At 53.2% G+C, this 15895-nt stretch overlaps 1 protein-coding gene across 4 annotated transcripts; it reads left to right on the top strand.

The window, feature by feature from the left end:
- The first annotated feature begins 31 nt into the window (after window positions 1-31).
- On the top strand, window positions 32-12449 carry GRM2 (glutamate metabotropic receptor 2). 4 transcript variants are annotated; one of them, XM_074403766.1, is made up of 6 exons: window positions 32-151; window positions 1790-2373; window positions 5203-6040; window positions 8884-9959; window positions 11462-11642; window positions 11863-12449. In XM_074403766.1, exons 2-6 carry the CDS (start codon window positions 1924-1926, stop codon window positions 11934-11936), a joined length of 2619 nt encoding a protein of 872 aa, XP_074259867.1. In that variant the 5' UTR covers window positions 32-151; window positions 1790-1923; the 3' UTR covers window positions 11937-12449. The 4 variants fall into 4 exon arrangements, with proteins under 4 accessions (XP_074259867.1, XP_039333125.1, XP_039333124.1 ...); XM_039477191.2 differs by lacking the exon at window positions 11863-12449 and adding an exon at window positions 10602-10733 and having other exon boundaries at window positions 32-2373; window positions 11462-11511; XM_039477190.2 differs by lacking the exon at window positions 11863-12449 and having other exon boundaries at window positions 32-2373; window positions 10602-11481.
- Window positions 12450-15895: the final 3446 nt, after the last annotated feature.

Here is a 15895-nt window from a genome sequence, read left to right as displayed (position 1 = left end):
CGGGGCGGGCCGCGATTGAAAGCGGCGGGGCTAGCGGGCGGGCGGAGAGTGCAGAGCCAGCTAGCAAGCGAGCGAGCGGGAGCCAGAGCCTGGTGCCCCCCCGCCGCCTGCTCCACTCCGATTCTCTCCGCGCCAGAGCCGAGCGCACCAGGTAGGGTGAGCCGGTGGTGCCGCTGCTACCGCTGCCGACCTTTTTGGCCCTGACCTCACGTCCCAGGGCCCCCCGGGCCCTTGAGTTGTGGGGCGCCCATGCTGGGGTGTCCAGACAGCGCTCCCTAGGAGCTCCGGGGGAAGCGGGAAGACAGCCCCGGGCGTCCCGCCTTTATTCCCCAGAAAACGCACGCTCCGAATCTCGCTTCCCCGTTTCTCCTGCTCCAACGTCCTCTGGTCCTTCTTTCTGTCTGTGCCTCCGTCTTTGTCTCCACCTCTCAGGTTTGTTCTCTCCCTGCCCAGATTTTGTGGCCCAGGTCCCCGTCTGCCTGACTCCGGGTTTCTGTCCCCTTCCTGCCTCTGAGCTTCCGTGGGCCGCCCCTGTGGGAGGCTTGCGACTTGACCAGTTTTGGCCTCAGCCCCCATCTGGGTCCCAGTCCCCATCTGTGCTGATCTTCCTCCCTGCTTCTCCTTCGCTTGCCTGGGTGAACTGCTTCTTTCCTGATCCCCAGAGGAGCCCAGTGCCCCTGCCCTGGGGAGCTGAGGGAGCAGTGAGGAGCCTCAGCCTCTGTGGCCAGCACATGGGGTCCTTGAATTAGTTGCTGCCCATCTTCAAACTCAGTTTCCTTTCCTGTTCTGAGGAAAGAGGTATAACCCTCTCCCAGCCTTTCCAAGCCTGTGTGATTGTGAGAGTCTTTGTGCGGTGTGTTTGGGAAGGCAACTGGAGTACAAATGATAGGCTACAGGGGGGAAGAGACAGGGAGGGGATGTCTGAGGGCCATGGCTAGGGTGGGCAGGTCTCTGAAGCTGAGGATGGGGAGATTGCAAATGGTGACTTTCTCTGCTGGGTTTGGAGTGAAGAGAAAACAAAGGCACAAAGTCTCAAACAGCATTCTACATAGAGCTAGGGAGTCCCACACTCACACCTTTAGCGCTGGGGAGACTATATCCCCCAACCCTGACACACACATATGTGAACATCTGCTTGCCCTGTTGACTTGGGACCTTTGACCACTTGGGTACCCTCCCTGGGGCCAGCCTTTCTACCTTGCTGTCTCATTCCTAGGGCTTAGGGTCTCTATCCCTTCCTCAGTTAGGACACTGTGGGGATGGCTTTTTAAGAGCCAAAGGCTAGGACTCTTGGGTGTTCACATAGGCTCCAGTCTCCCCACGGTTTGGAGACTGTCCCTTAGAGATTCTTCCCTGATGGATCCTTCTGTCTGGAAATCCAAGGCTCAGGATGGAGACCTCTGAGTTGTAACTCTGACATAGACTGTTCCAAAGGTATTGGCCTCGTGGTCCTGGGAAGTTTGTGCTGGTCTTGGACACCCTTTGATTTACAGAGGGGTGAGCATTGGCTGGGGTCTCCTGTCCTCTGCCTGGGACTTCACTCTTTGCATCCCTCTTTGCTGCTGATTTTGGTAGGGGACTAGGGCCAATCTCTTGCCCAGCTGAGACCAGGGCTGAGAGACAAGCTCAGGAGAGTCCTAGGAGCTTCTCAGCCTAGTTAATGACACCACCCTGTCCCTGGTTCCTGAGTACTTAGGAAAGGGAATTGGGGGGAGGCAGAGTTAGAAGGGGCAGCTGCTCTCAGGTTCCACTTTTCCTGGTCTGTTTGTCTATCTTTCTGTCTCTGCAGGAGCTGGGTCCCTTCTCATCTCTCTTCTTGTCTGTCCTTTCCTGGTCCGTTTCCTCCACTCTTTGCCTTTGCTGCTTCTAATCTCATCCCCTGGAGACCCAGGTCTGCTGGACCTATCCATCCCCTTTGGGGCCATGGGATCGCTGCTTGGGCTCCTGGCACTGCTGCTTCTGTGGGGCGCTGTGGCTGAGGGCCCAGCCAAGAAGGTGCTGACCATGGAGGGAGACTTGGTGCTGGGTGGGCTGTTCCCAGTGCACCAGAAGGGTGGCCCGGCAGAGGACTGCGGTCCTGTCAATGAGCACCGTGGCATCCAGCGCCTGGAGGCCATGCTTTTTGCACTGGACCGCATCAACCGTGACCCGCACCTGCTGCCTGGCGTGCGCCTGGGTGCGCATATCCTCGACAGTTGCTCCAAGGACACACACGCCCTGGAGCAGGCACTGGACTTTGTGCGTGCCTCACTTAGCCGTGGTGCCGACGGCTCACGCCACATCTGCCCCGATGGCTCTTACGCCACCCATGGTGATGCTCCCACTGCCATCACTGGTGTGATTGGTGGCTCCTACAGTGATGTCTCCATCCAGGTATGTGGAGGTCCCCCAAGTAGGGGCTAGGGAGGGAGGCCAGAGGTGGTGACCCAGAATTTCTGCTGAAAAGGGGTTCAGAGCTGCTGTGCATTGGAAGGGAAACTAGAAGCTTCCTTGCAGTAGCTTTTACAGAAGCTAAGAAAGTGCCCCAATCACATAATGGCAGTTGATTTTTAGAGACTGTGCAAGAGAACATCTTACTCCCACTCCCACCACACACACACACACACACACACACACCCTTACCCTAGATGTTAAACAGCCCTGAGGGGCCTCATAGCCAGGTCTCTGGAGTCAGACTTCTGGGTTTGAATCCTGGCTCTCCCAGTTACTAACTGCATGACCCTGGGCATGTTATTTCTCTTTTCTTTGTCATAGTTTCTTCCTTATAAAATCGGATTCACAGCACTTTTCTTTTTGAGACAGAGTATCACTCTGTCTCCCAAGGCTGGAGTGCAATGGCGTGATCTTGGCTCACTGCAACCTCTGCCTCCTGGGTTCAAGTGATTCTCCTGCTTCAGCCTACCAAATAGCTGGGATTATAGGCGAATGCACCATGCATGCCCAGCTAATTTTTGTATTTTTAGTAGAGACGGGGTTTCACCTTGTTGGTCAGGCTGGTCTCAAACTCCTGACTCCAGGTGATCCACCCACTCAGCCTCCTAAAGTGCTGGGATTACAGGCATGTGCCATTGTGCCTGGCCCATAAGGCTTTCTACTTTTAGGTTTACCATGGAAATTTAATGAGTTGATCCATGCACAATATGTATCAGGGGCCTGGAAAGTCATAAGGGCATAATTGATATTAGCTGCTATTATTTTTAACCCATTTTATGGATGAGGAAACCAAGGCCCAGAGATAGAGAGGTGGGCCACATTCAAGGCAGTGGGGAGGGGAGCTATGGAATTGGCTCTGGGCCAAGGGCCTCTCCTGATTTGTCAGATCATCTCTGCCTGAATTGGAGAGTGGTGGCCAGATGGATAGAAGCCAGGAGTGGCCAGAGGAGAGAATCAGGGCAGGGGAGTCAGGAGGAAGATAAACAGAATGTGTGTTGGGGGAGGGTACTGGAGAGTCTTCAGGGGCACAGGATTTGAGGGGGTGGGAAGGGTGGGGAGCCAGCTCCCCTGCCCAGCCTACTCTCCCACAGGGGCCAGAAGAGGGTGCCCTGTGGCTCAGCTTCAGCAGAGGCTGCCGGCCCCACTGACACCCCTCTGTTGCTCCCAGGGCTGTGCCCAGCTGTGATCCTCTTATGGGTCCTAGCTCTCACTCAGATTCCCACTTGCCAAGTGCCCAGCACAGGCTGCTGGAAGATGTGGCTGGAGCTAGGATCAGGGCTGGGGGACATAAGGTAGGCCTTGGCTGGGTCTCAGCTTCCCCTCAGCTTCCTTTAGGAGAGTGACTGAGGCCATTGCCATCAAGGAGAGGGACAGGCACCCTGTCCTGAAACAGTTGTTCAGGAGAAATGGAGCAGAAGGAGGAATCAGAATCCTGGAGTCAGCTTCTGGCCTGGGGTTGGGGAGGCCTGGCAGCTCCATCCACTGCTGGGAGTAGATTATCTGTCCTGCTAGTCCTAGTCACTGGAGATGGCTAGGCAGCAGCCTGGGAAGATGTGGCTATGCTATTATCTACATTTGCAGCCCTGGGTAGGGGCAGGGATGAGTGGGCGGCCTCCTACCTGCTGCTGTCTTCCAGGGCCTCTGCTGAGGTCTTCTCCACAGTACTCTTTAGGGCCTATGCATTTGTCTCCAGGAGTCCAGTCATCTCCTTGCCATCCTGAGCTGCCTGCCTCCCGGAGCAGGGCCCATGCCTCTACAGCGGTCTGCTTCTCCCTTGTCCTGATCAACACAAGGCTAGCCCGTCATCCATAGGCTGCACCTGCCTGTTAATATTTCCCCTCATGACTACTCCTTCTCTCTTGCCCATGTCCCTGTCATCTTCCCTTTGCCAGGCACTGTGGCCTCCCATGCATGATCATTTTTTTTTATCCTCTCAGCAGCCTTGTAGGGCAGGGATGTGAAATTGAGGCTCAGGGAGATTTGCCAGCTCCAGGGGCCCAAAGGTAGAACGTGTGGGAGGGGAAGAGACGTTGAGCCCTAGACTGTCAGAGCCATAGCCTGTATCCAGTTGCAACACAGGACTCATCCCTGTGCTGTAGAATCTGGGCCATGCTCTGCTTTCACCTACCCACCCTCTACAAGGCCCTTGGCTGGATCCCACTCCTGTGAGACCTGAGGGTGGGCAATGAGGTGCCAGGCATTCAGTGGGAGATCAGGAACCTTGTTTATTTAAGACTCAGATATCCAGTGGAGACCAAGTTTTGGACTATTAGGGTTATGGGACCCTGAGATCTGGATCTTTCTTCTTAGGGGAACCTTTTCCTTCTTTCTGTATTGTTCAATCAGATTGATTATGGGGAAGGGCTACCTACCCTCAAATAGGTAGAGAACAGAGGAACCCTGAGCAGCCAGATGCCATCTCGTGCCTCCCTCTGCCCTGGTGTAGACAGGTGCCAATCTCCCTCCACCCAGACCTTCCCTTGACCCCCTGCCATGTGTTTAAAAGGGGTTGGCAGAGTGGATCAGGTATGGCTTATGACCCTGGTGTCTCAGCCCTGGGTCTTCTCTCTCTCGGCCCTTCGGAAGAGAGAAAAAAACTCCCTATTCCAGAAAGAAGACTGTCAAGTCAGGGTGCAGGCCTGTAGAGAGGGAGCCCTTAGGGCTGAGCCTGCAGACACTTGGCACTAAGACCTGCTAGCTGTGTGGGATGCACCTGTCTCTAGCGTTTGACCCAGCCTGTGATCTTTGCCTTCTCTACTCCTCCCCCAGGTGGCCAACCTCTTGCGGCTATTTCAGATCCCGCAGATCAGCTATGCCTCCACCAGTGCCAAGCTGAGTGACAAGTCACGCTATGACTACTTTGCCCGCACAGTGCCTCCTGACTTCTTCCAAGCCAAGGCCATGGCTGAGATTCTCCGCTTCTTCAACTGGACCTATGTGTCTACTGTGGCATCTGAGGGCGATTATGGCGAGACAGGCATTGAGGCCTTTGAGCTAGAGGCTCGTGCCCGCAACATCTGCGTGGCCACCTCGGAGAAAGTGGGCCGTGCCATGAGCCGCGCAGCCTTTGAGGGTGTGGTGCGAGCCCTGTTGCAGAAGCCCAGTGCCCGCGTGGCTGTCCTCTTCACTCGTTCTGAGGATGCCCGGGAGCTGCTTGCTGCCAGCCAGCGCCTCAATGCCAGCTTCACCTGGGTGGCCAGTGATGGCTGGGGGGCCCTGGAGAGTGTGGTGGCCGGCAGTGAGAGGGCTGCCGAGGGTGCCATCACCATCGAGCTGGCCTCCTACCCCATCAGTGACTTTGCCTCCTACTTCCAGAGCCTGGACCCTTGGAACAACAGCCGGAACCCCTGGTTCCGCGAATTCTGGGAGCAGAGGTTCCGCTGCAGCTTCCGACAGCGAGACTGTGCAGCCCACTCTCTATGGGCCGTGCCCTTTGAGCAGGAGTCCAAGATCATGTTTGTGGTCAATGCAGTGTATGCCATGGCCCATGCATTGCACAACATGCACCGTGCCCTCTGCCCCAACACCACCCGGCTCTGTGACGCCATGCGTCCAGTCAATGGGCGCCGCCTCTACAAGGACTTTGTGCTCAACGTCAAGTTTGATGGTAATGGTGCTGGCCGGTGTCCACTGGCCTGCTGGCTGTCAGAGGATGAGGGGAAGCAGGTCTTCAGGTTCCATTCCTTTGCCAAAGAAACAGTATAGTGAAAGTAAAGGACTCACCCAGGTGTGGCTGGCATCAGAGCCAGAGCAAGGATGCTAGGCAGAGAGGACTCCAACTGAAGCAGGGGCTGAGGGTTCACTTTCTTCCAGAGAGTAGATCTCTGGCCTGGTCCTGCCATTTTGAGGGTCTCTGGCTCCTCTCTGGGCCTTGCCTTCTACCTTCTGTCTCCTTATCTTGCCAGGGGTGGAGACCAGGAGACCTCAAGCAGCCCATTCTCAGGCAGCAGTGAGAGTCAGAATCAGTCTGCCTTGAGGGTGAGCATCAGGATGACACACTCTATTCAGGGAAAATGTCTCTTTCTTTCCTTCCTTCCTTCTTTCTGTCCTTCCTTCCTTTCCTCTTTCCTTCTTTCTTTTTTCTTTCTTTCTCTCTCTTTCCCCTCTTTCTCCCTCACACTCTTTCTCTCTCTCTCTCTTTCTCTCCTCCCTTCCTACCTCACTCCTTTCTTTCTTCCTTCCTTCCTCCCTCCCTCCCTCCTTCCTTCCTTCCTCCTTTCTTTCTCTCTTTACTTTTTCTTTTTCTCTCTTTCCCCCTCTTTCTCTCCCACCTGTTCTTTCTCTCTTTCTCTTTTTCTCTCCTTCCTCCCTCCCTATTTCCTTCCTTCCTTTCTCTTTTTCTCTCTTTTCCCCTCCCACCCTTTCTCTCTCTCTTTCTCCCTTTCTCTCTCTCCCTCCTTCCTCCCTCCCTCTCTCCCTCTCCTTCCTTCCTCTCTTTCTTTCTTCTCTCTCTCTCTCTTTCTTCTTTCTCTTTCAATGGGGTCTCACTATGTTGCCCAGGTTTCAGTGCAGTGGCTATTCACAGATTCACAGGCACAATACAGCCTCCAACTCCGGGTCTCAAGCAATCCTCCTCCCTCAGCCTCCCGAGTAGCTAGGATGACAGGCATGTAGCACTGCGCCTAGCTTCAGGGAAAATTTCTATTCCTAGTCTTGGTTTTCCACTCAAGGTGGCCTGAAAGTCTCCCCAAATCAAAAGTTATTTTAATAAAAGTGCCAGCTTTAAGAGAAATGAGTTCTGTAGATCATCACTATGCTTCAGGAAGAGTCACCATGGGAAAAGTGGGAGACAAAGCTTGGAAGCCCTGGCCCAGGGTTACGATGAAGAGTAATTCCAATAGAACTGACATTCAGACTTATGCTACAATTAGGGTAGGGGTTAGGGTTGGACTCGGGTCTGATTGGGTTGTTAGAGCAAGGCTAAATTCAGCCTGTTTGGCTTGGGTGGAATTTATGGTAGGGCTAGAGGTGGATTTTGAGAATTTTGAGGCTGAGTAGAAAGAGTAGGTGCTTGAGGGGACCTGGGTTTGAATCTAGGCTGCGCTATTCACTCTCTGGTCCTTAAGCATGGCTTCTGCTTTCTTGAACTCTGATTTCTCACTGGGGCTGGGGATGGTTGTAAATCCTGGCTAGAGCCTGGCTGGGAGATGTGAGGTTCACGGGGGGTAAAGTTGGGGTGGAGAGAGGAAGTGATTTTCCAGCCACCGAGCACATTCTGGTGAATGGAAGTGGTTGCAGGCGACCACTGAGGTTGGGATTCAGTTTACACCAGGGTGGCTGTTAGAACTGGGGGTGCTGCCCATGTTCTTGCTCATAGGTGGGTGTTGAACGATGAGAACATGTGAACTCAGGGAGAGCAGCATCACACACTGGGGGCAGTTGTGGGGGGGTAGGGGAGGGACAGTGGGGGGTGGGGAGGAATAACATGGGGAGAAATGCTGGATATAGTATACACCTAAAGCAAAATTTAAAAAAAGCTTAGTAGAACTCCTCACTACCTAATACTATAATGCTGCATTAGTAATACTATTCTATATAACTAGTATTAGGTATAGTATTTTAATCTTTAAAAAATAAAAATCTTTGGGCCGGGCACGGTGGCTCACGCTTGTAATCCCAGCACTTTGGGAGGCCGAGGTGGGTGGATCACGAGGTCATGAGATCGAGACCATCCTTGTCAACATGGTGAAACCCTGTCTCTACTAAAAATACCAAAAATTAGCTGGGCATGGTGGCATGTGCCTATAATCCCAGCTACTCAGGAGGCTGAGGCAGGAGAATTGCCTGAACCCAGGAGGAGGAGGTTGTGGTGAGCAGAGATCGCACCATTGCTCTCCAGCCTGGGTAACAAGAGTGAAACTCCGTCTCAAAATAAATAAATAAATAAATAAATAAATAATAAAAATAAATAAAAAATAAAAAAATGAAAAACTTTAAAAATAAAAGGTGTCTATAAGTAAATTTAAAAAAAAGAACTGGGGGTGCTGAAGCCGGAGTTGTTAGGGTTAGTGGGGACAGGATTGGAACTGAGACTGGGTTTAGCCTTAGCACTGAGTCTGGGGAGAGGGCTGTGGTGTATGTTTTGATGAAATTGGGATTTGGGTCCTGGGTTGGAAAGTGTTGGATAGTACTAAAGCTGAATTTGGGGAGTCATGGTTGGGAACTGATGTGGGCCTAAGGTTTTTGGAGATGTTTGGGCTTTAAGGCTGGGATTACATTTAGCATTTAGGGTTGGGGTTTGACGTTGGTGTTTAGGGGTAAGACTTTGTTGTCATCTCTCCTTTAGAAAAATGACTGGGGTCAAGACAGGATTTAGTTTTGGGTTAAGGATTGGAAGGGCTAGTGGTGGCCATAGCTCTGGCGGTTGGGTTCCATATTGGGGTGGATGTTGAGGTCACATCAGGGTAGCACACCGGTCCAACCTTCTCTTCCTTCCCTCCCCCATCCTAGCCCCCTTTCGTCCAGCTGACACCCACAACGAGGTTCGCTTTGACCGCTTTGGTGATGGTATTGGCCGCTACAACATCTTCACCTATCTACGTGCAGGCGGTGGGCGCTATCGCTACCAGAAGGTGGGCTACTGGGCAGAAGGCTTGACTTTGGACACCAGCCTCATCCCATGGGCCTCACCCTTAGCCGGCCCCCTGCCTGCCTCTCGCTGCAGTGAGCCCTGTCTCCGGAATGAGGTGAAGAGTGTGCAGCCGGGCGAGGTCTGCTGCTGGCTCTGCATCCCGTGCCAGCCCTATGAGTACCGATTAGACGAATTCACCTGCGCCGATTGTGGCCTAGGCTACTGGCCCAATGCCAGCCTGACTGGCTGCTTCGAACTGCCCCAGGAGTACATCCGCTGGGGTGACGCCTGGGCCGTGGGTCCCGTCACCATTGCCTGCCTGGGTGCCCTGGCCACCCTCTTTGTGCTGGGTGTCTTCGTGCGGCACAATGCCACACCAGTGGTCAAGGCCTCTGGTCGGGAGCTCTGCTACATCCTGCTGGGTGGTGTTTTCCTCTGCTACTGCATGACCTTCATCTTCATTGCCAAGCCATCCACGGCAGTGTGTACCTTACGGCGTCTTGGTTTGGGGACTGCCTTCTCTGTCTGCTACTCAGCCCTGCTCACTAAGACCAACCGCATTGCACGCATCTTTGGTGGGGCCCGGGAGGGTGCCCAGCGGCCACGCTTCATCAGTCCTGCCTCACAGGTGGCCATCTGCCTGGCACTTATCTCGGGCCAGCTGCTCATTGTGGTCGCCTGGCTGGTGGTGGAGGCGCCGGGCACAGGCAAGGAGACTGCTCCCGAACGGCGGGAGGTGGTAACACTGCGCTGCAACCACCGTGATGCAAGTATGCTGGGCTCGCTGGCCTACAATGTGCTCCTCATCGCACTCTGTACGCTTTACGCCTTCAAGACTCGCAAGTGTCCCGAAAACTTCAATGAGGCCAAGTTCATTGGCTTCACCATGTATACCACCTGCATCATCTGGCTGGCATTCCTGCCCATCTTCTATGTCACCTCCAGTGACTACCGGGTGAGCTACCTGCCACAGAGGTGGAGGGAGGTGGGACACCAGACCCTCTGTTTCCTGGTATCTTATTTAATCTACTGGTAGCTCTGGGGCTCCAAGAGGTTAAATGGTGCTCAGGGGACAACAGCTTGTGTGGATCCCAAGGGGAAAGTGGGAGGGCTGAATAGGGCCTAGGGAAATGCCCAGGGAGATGGGGAACTCGAGTTAGAGAGAGCTGAGATTTCAAGACTTGCATGTCATCCTCTATCCTGGGAGGAGATGGGGGTACAGAAATATGTTCAAATGAACAGGATTCTGCCCTGCTCCACTGAGGGGTCAGCTGCAGAAGGGGTTGAAAGATGAAGCCAGGGAAGACAGGAAAGACAAAGCAAGGTGGGCAGGGGAGGAGGTCCAGGACAAAGAGTTGAGAAAAGCTAAAGCAGGTGAAAATTGTTCCTCCATTGGTGGCTTCTGAGAAAATTTGGTTCCAACTGGCACTGTGTCTCAATGGGTCTCCCCAGCTCCAAGGGGCAATGGCTACTTCAGATAGGGTGGTCAGGGAAGCTCCCTCTGAGGAGGTGACAGATGAGCTATGTTCTGAATAAGAGGATCATCTTGGTTAATCTTCACGACTTGAGTAAGCTCCATGGCTCTCCCGTTTTACAGATGAAGAAACAGAGACTCAGGGAGGTTCAATCCCTTGCCCAAGGTCACTCAGCTTTGGAGTGCAGAGCAGGGTCTGAACTGCAGGAAAATTGAGGCGAAAGCCCCGGCAAAGGCCCCTTCCCCAGGACAGAGGTGTGGTGGCACAGTGCTGGGGGCCAGGGACGGCGGGCTTGGCTGCTCTGCTTGCACCTGCTGGGCCACCTGCTTGGGTGGAAGAGGCCAGGGCTGGGGAGGGACTCTGCTCTGACTCAGCCTGTATTTGCATATGATTTGCATTTGCATGCCAATCATAGGCAGCTAAGGACTTACCTGGGACACACAACATACCCACAAGTGCATGGACACACACACTTGTATACACACACTAGCCAAGTGTATGCATGCACATACACATATCCTACATACACACATTCCCTGGCACAACTGGCACACATAACACATTTCTTCCTGCCAACAAACGAATCCATAGCCATGCACCCTACACTCACACACACATACATTCATGCAGATGCCTGCAGAAATTCACCACCCCACATACATTCACCTACACAGATATACACACACACCTACATGCATGCACTCCATACCTGCGCCCCTCTCAAATGCACACCCTCTTGTGCATACACGCACCCCTGCATGTTCGCCCCTTCAGCTGGAACTCTGGTCTCCCTGGGAAAATGGTCTGGGTCTGATGCTGAGACTGTGCCCAACTTTTCTAGCAATGCTTTGGGACCTGGCAAATGGATCATAGCCCAGTGTTGGATGCTTAGTGTCCCCCACTTCCTCCCCCACAGCCCAGGCAGGGGGTCCTGGGGTCAGGCCCAGGTCTTGACTTGTGCCCACCCACTCACCCATCGCAGGTACAGACCACCACCATGTGCGTGTCGGTCAGCCTCAGTGGCTCCGTGGTGCTTGGCTGCCTCTTTGCACCCAAGCTGCACATCATCCTCTTCCAGCCGCAGAAGAACGTGGTTAGCCACCGGGCACCCACCAGCCGCTTTGGCAGTGCCGCTGCCAGGGCCAGCTCCAGCCTCGGCCAAGGTCAGTGTCCTAAGCAGCCATCTCCGCCTGTTCCCCTCTCCCTGCCCAGCTCCTTGGGTTGCTGAGCTCTCTTATCTGGGGCTGAGGTGCCCCCCAAATGACACTGGCAGGAGAGGATGGGAGAGGGAAGGGAGGCTCCCCTCATATCCCTGCTTACCCACTGCCTGCCCTCCATGGAGGACCTTGGGGTTGGCCCCAGCCTCTGGCTTCCTTTTCTTAGGGTCTGGCTCCCAGTTTGTTCCCACTGTTTGCAATGGCCGTGAGGTGGTGGACTCGACAACATCATCTCTTTGAAGACCCCATACTCCTGCTCTGATACGGCTGCTCCCCAAAACCCAATGCAGACCTGTGTCCAGGGCCAGGAGGAAGTTGGCTGGAGCACTGCAATAATTTATTGCCCACCCCATGTCTGCCCCCAAAGTCACTTAGCCACCTCCTTACCCCAACTCTTCAGACTCAGAAGTCAGGGGCCTTGGCCGGGAGCCTCTGCAGTGGCCACCAACTGCCCTTGTAGCTGTGTTTCCTCCTGGCCAGGCCCAGGCCCAGGGCATGGAGAGGAGCAAGCCAGGGTCCACTCTGCCCTGGACCAGAGTGGCTGAGGATGGCAGGCCCCAATCCTAACCAGCAAAGGTGCTTCCAGCCCAGCCCCTCCCCTCTTCCCCATCTAGGGCCTTTTTTATTTTTTATATAAGTTACTCTGGGATGGGGAGGGTGGTTATCGTGGGGGCTGCCCCTCCCCCTGCACAGTAGTTTGTCCTGTGGTTTATTTTGTATTACCTATAAATAAAGTGTCTTTATTTTAAAAAATCACTCTTTGCCTTTGACTCAGCAAGGCCCCTCATACCCACCACAGCCTCGCAGCCATCATTCTGCTAGCGTTTAAATGTCAACTCTGCTCTGCCTGATGTTAGGACCTGTCTGCCACCAAGACAGACCCAGCCCTGTGTGGTGGGAAGATGGAAAATGAATGAGCCATCCTTCCTTAAAAGGAGCCTCTGCAGACCGGCCCAGGCATCCTGGGGTCAGGGTGGGGCATTTAAATGGATAGAGATGAATGAACAGGCTCATCTGGCAGTCTAGGGCTTTCCCTGGGGACCTGGCCTCCAGGATGGTATGGGCAATGGAGCAGGAGGGGCAGCTGGCTGTGGCCTCCAGGAATGGTGGGCTTTTCCACAGCTGGCCAGCCTGGCACTGGCTCCTCCAAATGCATGGAACCATGCCGAGCATTTGGTGCAGAGGGAACCAAAAGGAGGCATGGACTGAACATTGCCTGTTCACATGGCACTTACAAAGACAGAACGAGCTTGTGGGGAGAGGGGGTGGGTGAAGCAGGGAGGGCAGAGGCGGAGCAGCTGGAGACACCATCTGCTGTCAGGCCCAGAAGGAAGCCTTTCTCCAGTCCCAGGGGGAGCTCTGGCTTGGTGGGCCTGTTGGGGAGCCCAGAGCCATTGGGCATCTCCGGAATTTGCTGTCTGGGCTCACCAGCAGAGGGCGCCAAGGTACATGGCTCTGGCTGGGCGACCGCTGCCCTCCTGTGGCCTAGAAGGCAGTGGGCACTGAACTGGAAAACAGCAGCTTCTGGGGAGTCCCCAGACTGCATAGCGCAGAGGGACAAAGTCCCGCATTAGCTGGCAGCCCAGGGTGTTCATTATTTTTAAGTGAGCTCATTTGCATCCACAGACTGGCAAGGCTGTGGAAATTTGGGTAAACAATTTAAAAAACAGAAACAAAAACAAAGAAAATCGCAGAAATGGCTTCTCCTCTCCAGCCAACATCTGGGAGGTACGACTGACAAAATACAGATCGTGCAATTACATTTGAATGTCATAAACACTGAATACTCTTTTAGTATAAATATGTCCCACACAACATTTGAGACATACCCAAAAAATTTTGTTTGTCTGACATTGAACTTTAACTAGACATCTTGTATTTTCTTCTGCTAATTTTGGCAACCCTTTTAGGCTGGTCTCTATTCTAGATCCCCTAATAACTCAGGCCTGGGTGCTGCCCCCAGTGGCTGGTTACCAGGGAAGTGCACCCCATGGTACCCACAACCCCAGCCCACACTTCCAGTATGGCTTTTTCTGTGTCTTCCTGCCAAACTGGACTCTGAGGACATTTGCCCAGCATCCCCAGTGTCCAGACAGACAAAGACAGGGCGCTGAACCTCTTGCGCCCAAAAAGTAACCCTTCTTCACATGACTCAGCAGTATTTTCCTTAAAATGTAAAATAAGAACAGCAACAACACAACATGGTTATGAACATGGTTCACAGCTAAAAAGGTACAAAGGGCATCCAGTGAAGAATCTCCTTCTATTCCTGCCACCCATCTAGCAGGGAGAGCCAGAGGCCTGTGGCCCAGGGAAGAAGCCCAGGAAGAATTCCCAAGGACCAGTCCTCACATCTGCCTGCCACCTCTTTTCTTCCACCTGCCCCTTCATTTCTCCCTCCTGCATCTGTGAGAGTGGCCTCCTTATTTTTTGTCCTGTTATGTCGATGGCTTCGCCCTTCAGTCCATGACCCACACCCCTGAATTACAGATCCCTTTCACCCATCCTTATCGTGTTGTGGGCAGCGAATGGTCTGGGTCTGATACTGCTCTGACTTCATGCCTCAGCTCTCAGTCCTTAGCACCATTACTAAGACCCACCAGCTTCCTCATCCCAAGGCTGAGAGTCCTGGCGTATGGAGTTGTCTGGCTTTATGTCTCTGAATCTCTTCCTCTCCAATACCATAGTCCATGTCCTACAAACACTGATCCCTCTGCTTGTGTTAGACTTGGACTCCTCAAAGGAAGCTCTTCCCCTTCTGGGGACTGAGGGCCAGAGGTGCCCAGCATTTTGGGTTCTCTTCCACCCTAGGGAGCCACCCATCATGGTAAATTCACTGTTCGTGCATGCAATTACCAGGTTGCTTTGCTTGGGTAGCCAGATCTTACACTGGGACATGGGTGTTTCTCCCACGGCTATGTTGGAAAGCTCTCCCAGGCCCACTTCTATCCTTTCCCCTGTCCCTTGCATTGGTCCTGTAAGACTGCAGGGTAGCCCTTGCCCTGTCTGGGTGGGCCTGGCTCACTCTTACTGAACCATGAGCTCCTGTGGCTTGGGCAAGGGTGCTTCGGGCCATGCTGTTCTTGGCTCTCCCAGTCCTGACGTGGGAAAGGGAGAGGGGAAGAGTCATGTTACAAGGGCAGTCTGATGATGGCCGCCTTCCCACACTTGAGCCCTGTCCCACAGCAGACCCTTGAGACAGAACACCAAAATCCAAGAGGAATTGGATACATTGGGCAAAGGGGCTGGGAACGAAAAGTGAAGCTGAGGGATGACACAGAGATGGGAATGAGATTCAGAATCCTCCATACCCCAGAGCCCTGAGGCCGGACATTGCCCAGAGCTGCAGTTAGACCTGTATTACCAACCTTCCCGCAACGTGAATCAGGCCAGCGCTCTCCCTTATTCTCCCAGTCTGGCCTGGCTGCTCACCTTCCTGTCCTAGACTTGGGGGTCGTGGGAGGCAGAGGGGAAAGGAGGAACCACTGAGGGGCCCAAGACTACCTCAAGATGTCTCCGCCTGAAGTTCCAGCAGAAAAAGGAAAATGGAGCCTATTGCTCCTACCCCCATGAGCCAGCAGGCAGCTAAGCACTGAGAGTTGGGACTTCTCAGCCCGTGGGAGAGGCCAGATGTGGGGAAAGCAGGGGAAGGAGAAAAGGGTGCGTGTGCACGTGTGTGTGCACACGTGTGTGTGCATGTGTGTGTCCACGTGTGTGAGAAATCAGGAAGAGAAGAGGGAAATGGAGGGGACTGAGGGTGAGGGACAGGAATGGAGGAGCAGAAGGAGGAAAGTAAAATAGGGATGTGTTAAAACCTGAGGCCTCTTGCCAGGGGATCAGTTTTTTCTTTTTTAAAAAATTATTCTTTCTGTGAAAACAATATATATTCCCTACAGTTTAAGCATTGCAGAAAAGTGCAAAAAGAAAATAAAAGTATTACCTCAAGTTTTACCATTCAAATATAACCATCATTAACATTTCTGGTACAGCATCCTCAACATATTTCTATGCATTTTTACAGATAGAAGGAGAGATAGAAATACTTTCATAAAAATGGGATCATACCATATGTCTATTTTTTTAGTGAAGATTTAATTTTACTTGACTCTAATTGAAGAAAATGAATCAGAAGTAAAACAAGAAATTCTTGAACTCCACATTTATGCACCATGAGATATTTTTCCTCCTTGAAAGATCCT

The sequence above is a fragment of the Saimiri boliviensis genome, chromosome 8, assembly GCF_048565385.1.
Source record: "Saimiri boliviensis isolate mSaiBol1 chromosome 8, mSaiBol1.pri, whole genome shotgun sequence".
In the NCBI taxonomy this organism is placed as follows: Eukaryota; Metazoa; Chordata; class Mammalia; order Primates; family Cebidae; genus Saimiri; species Saimiri boliviensis.
The sequence above is the reverse complement of the archived record's forward strand: the minus strand, read 5'-3'. Positions and strand labels throughout refer to the sequence as shown.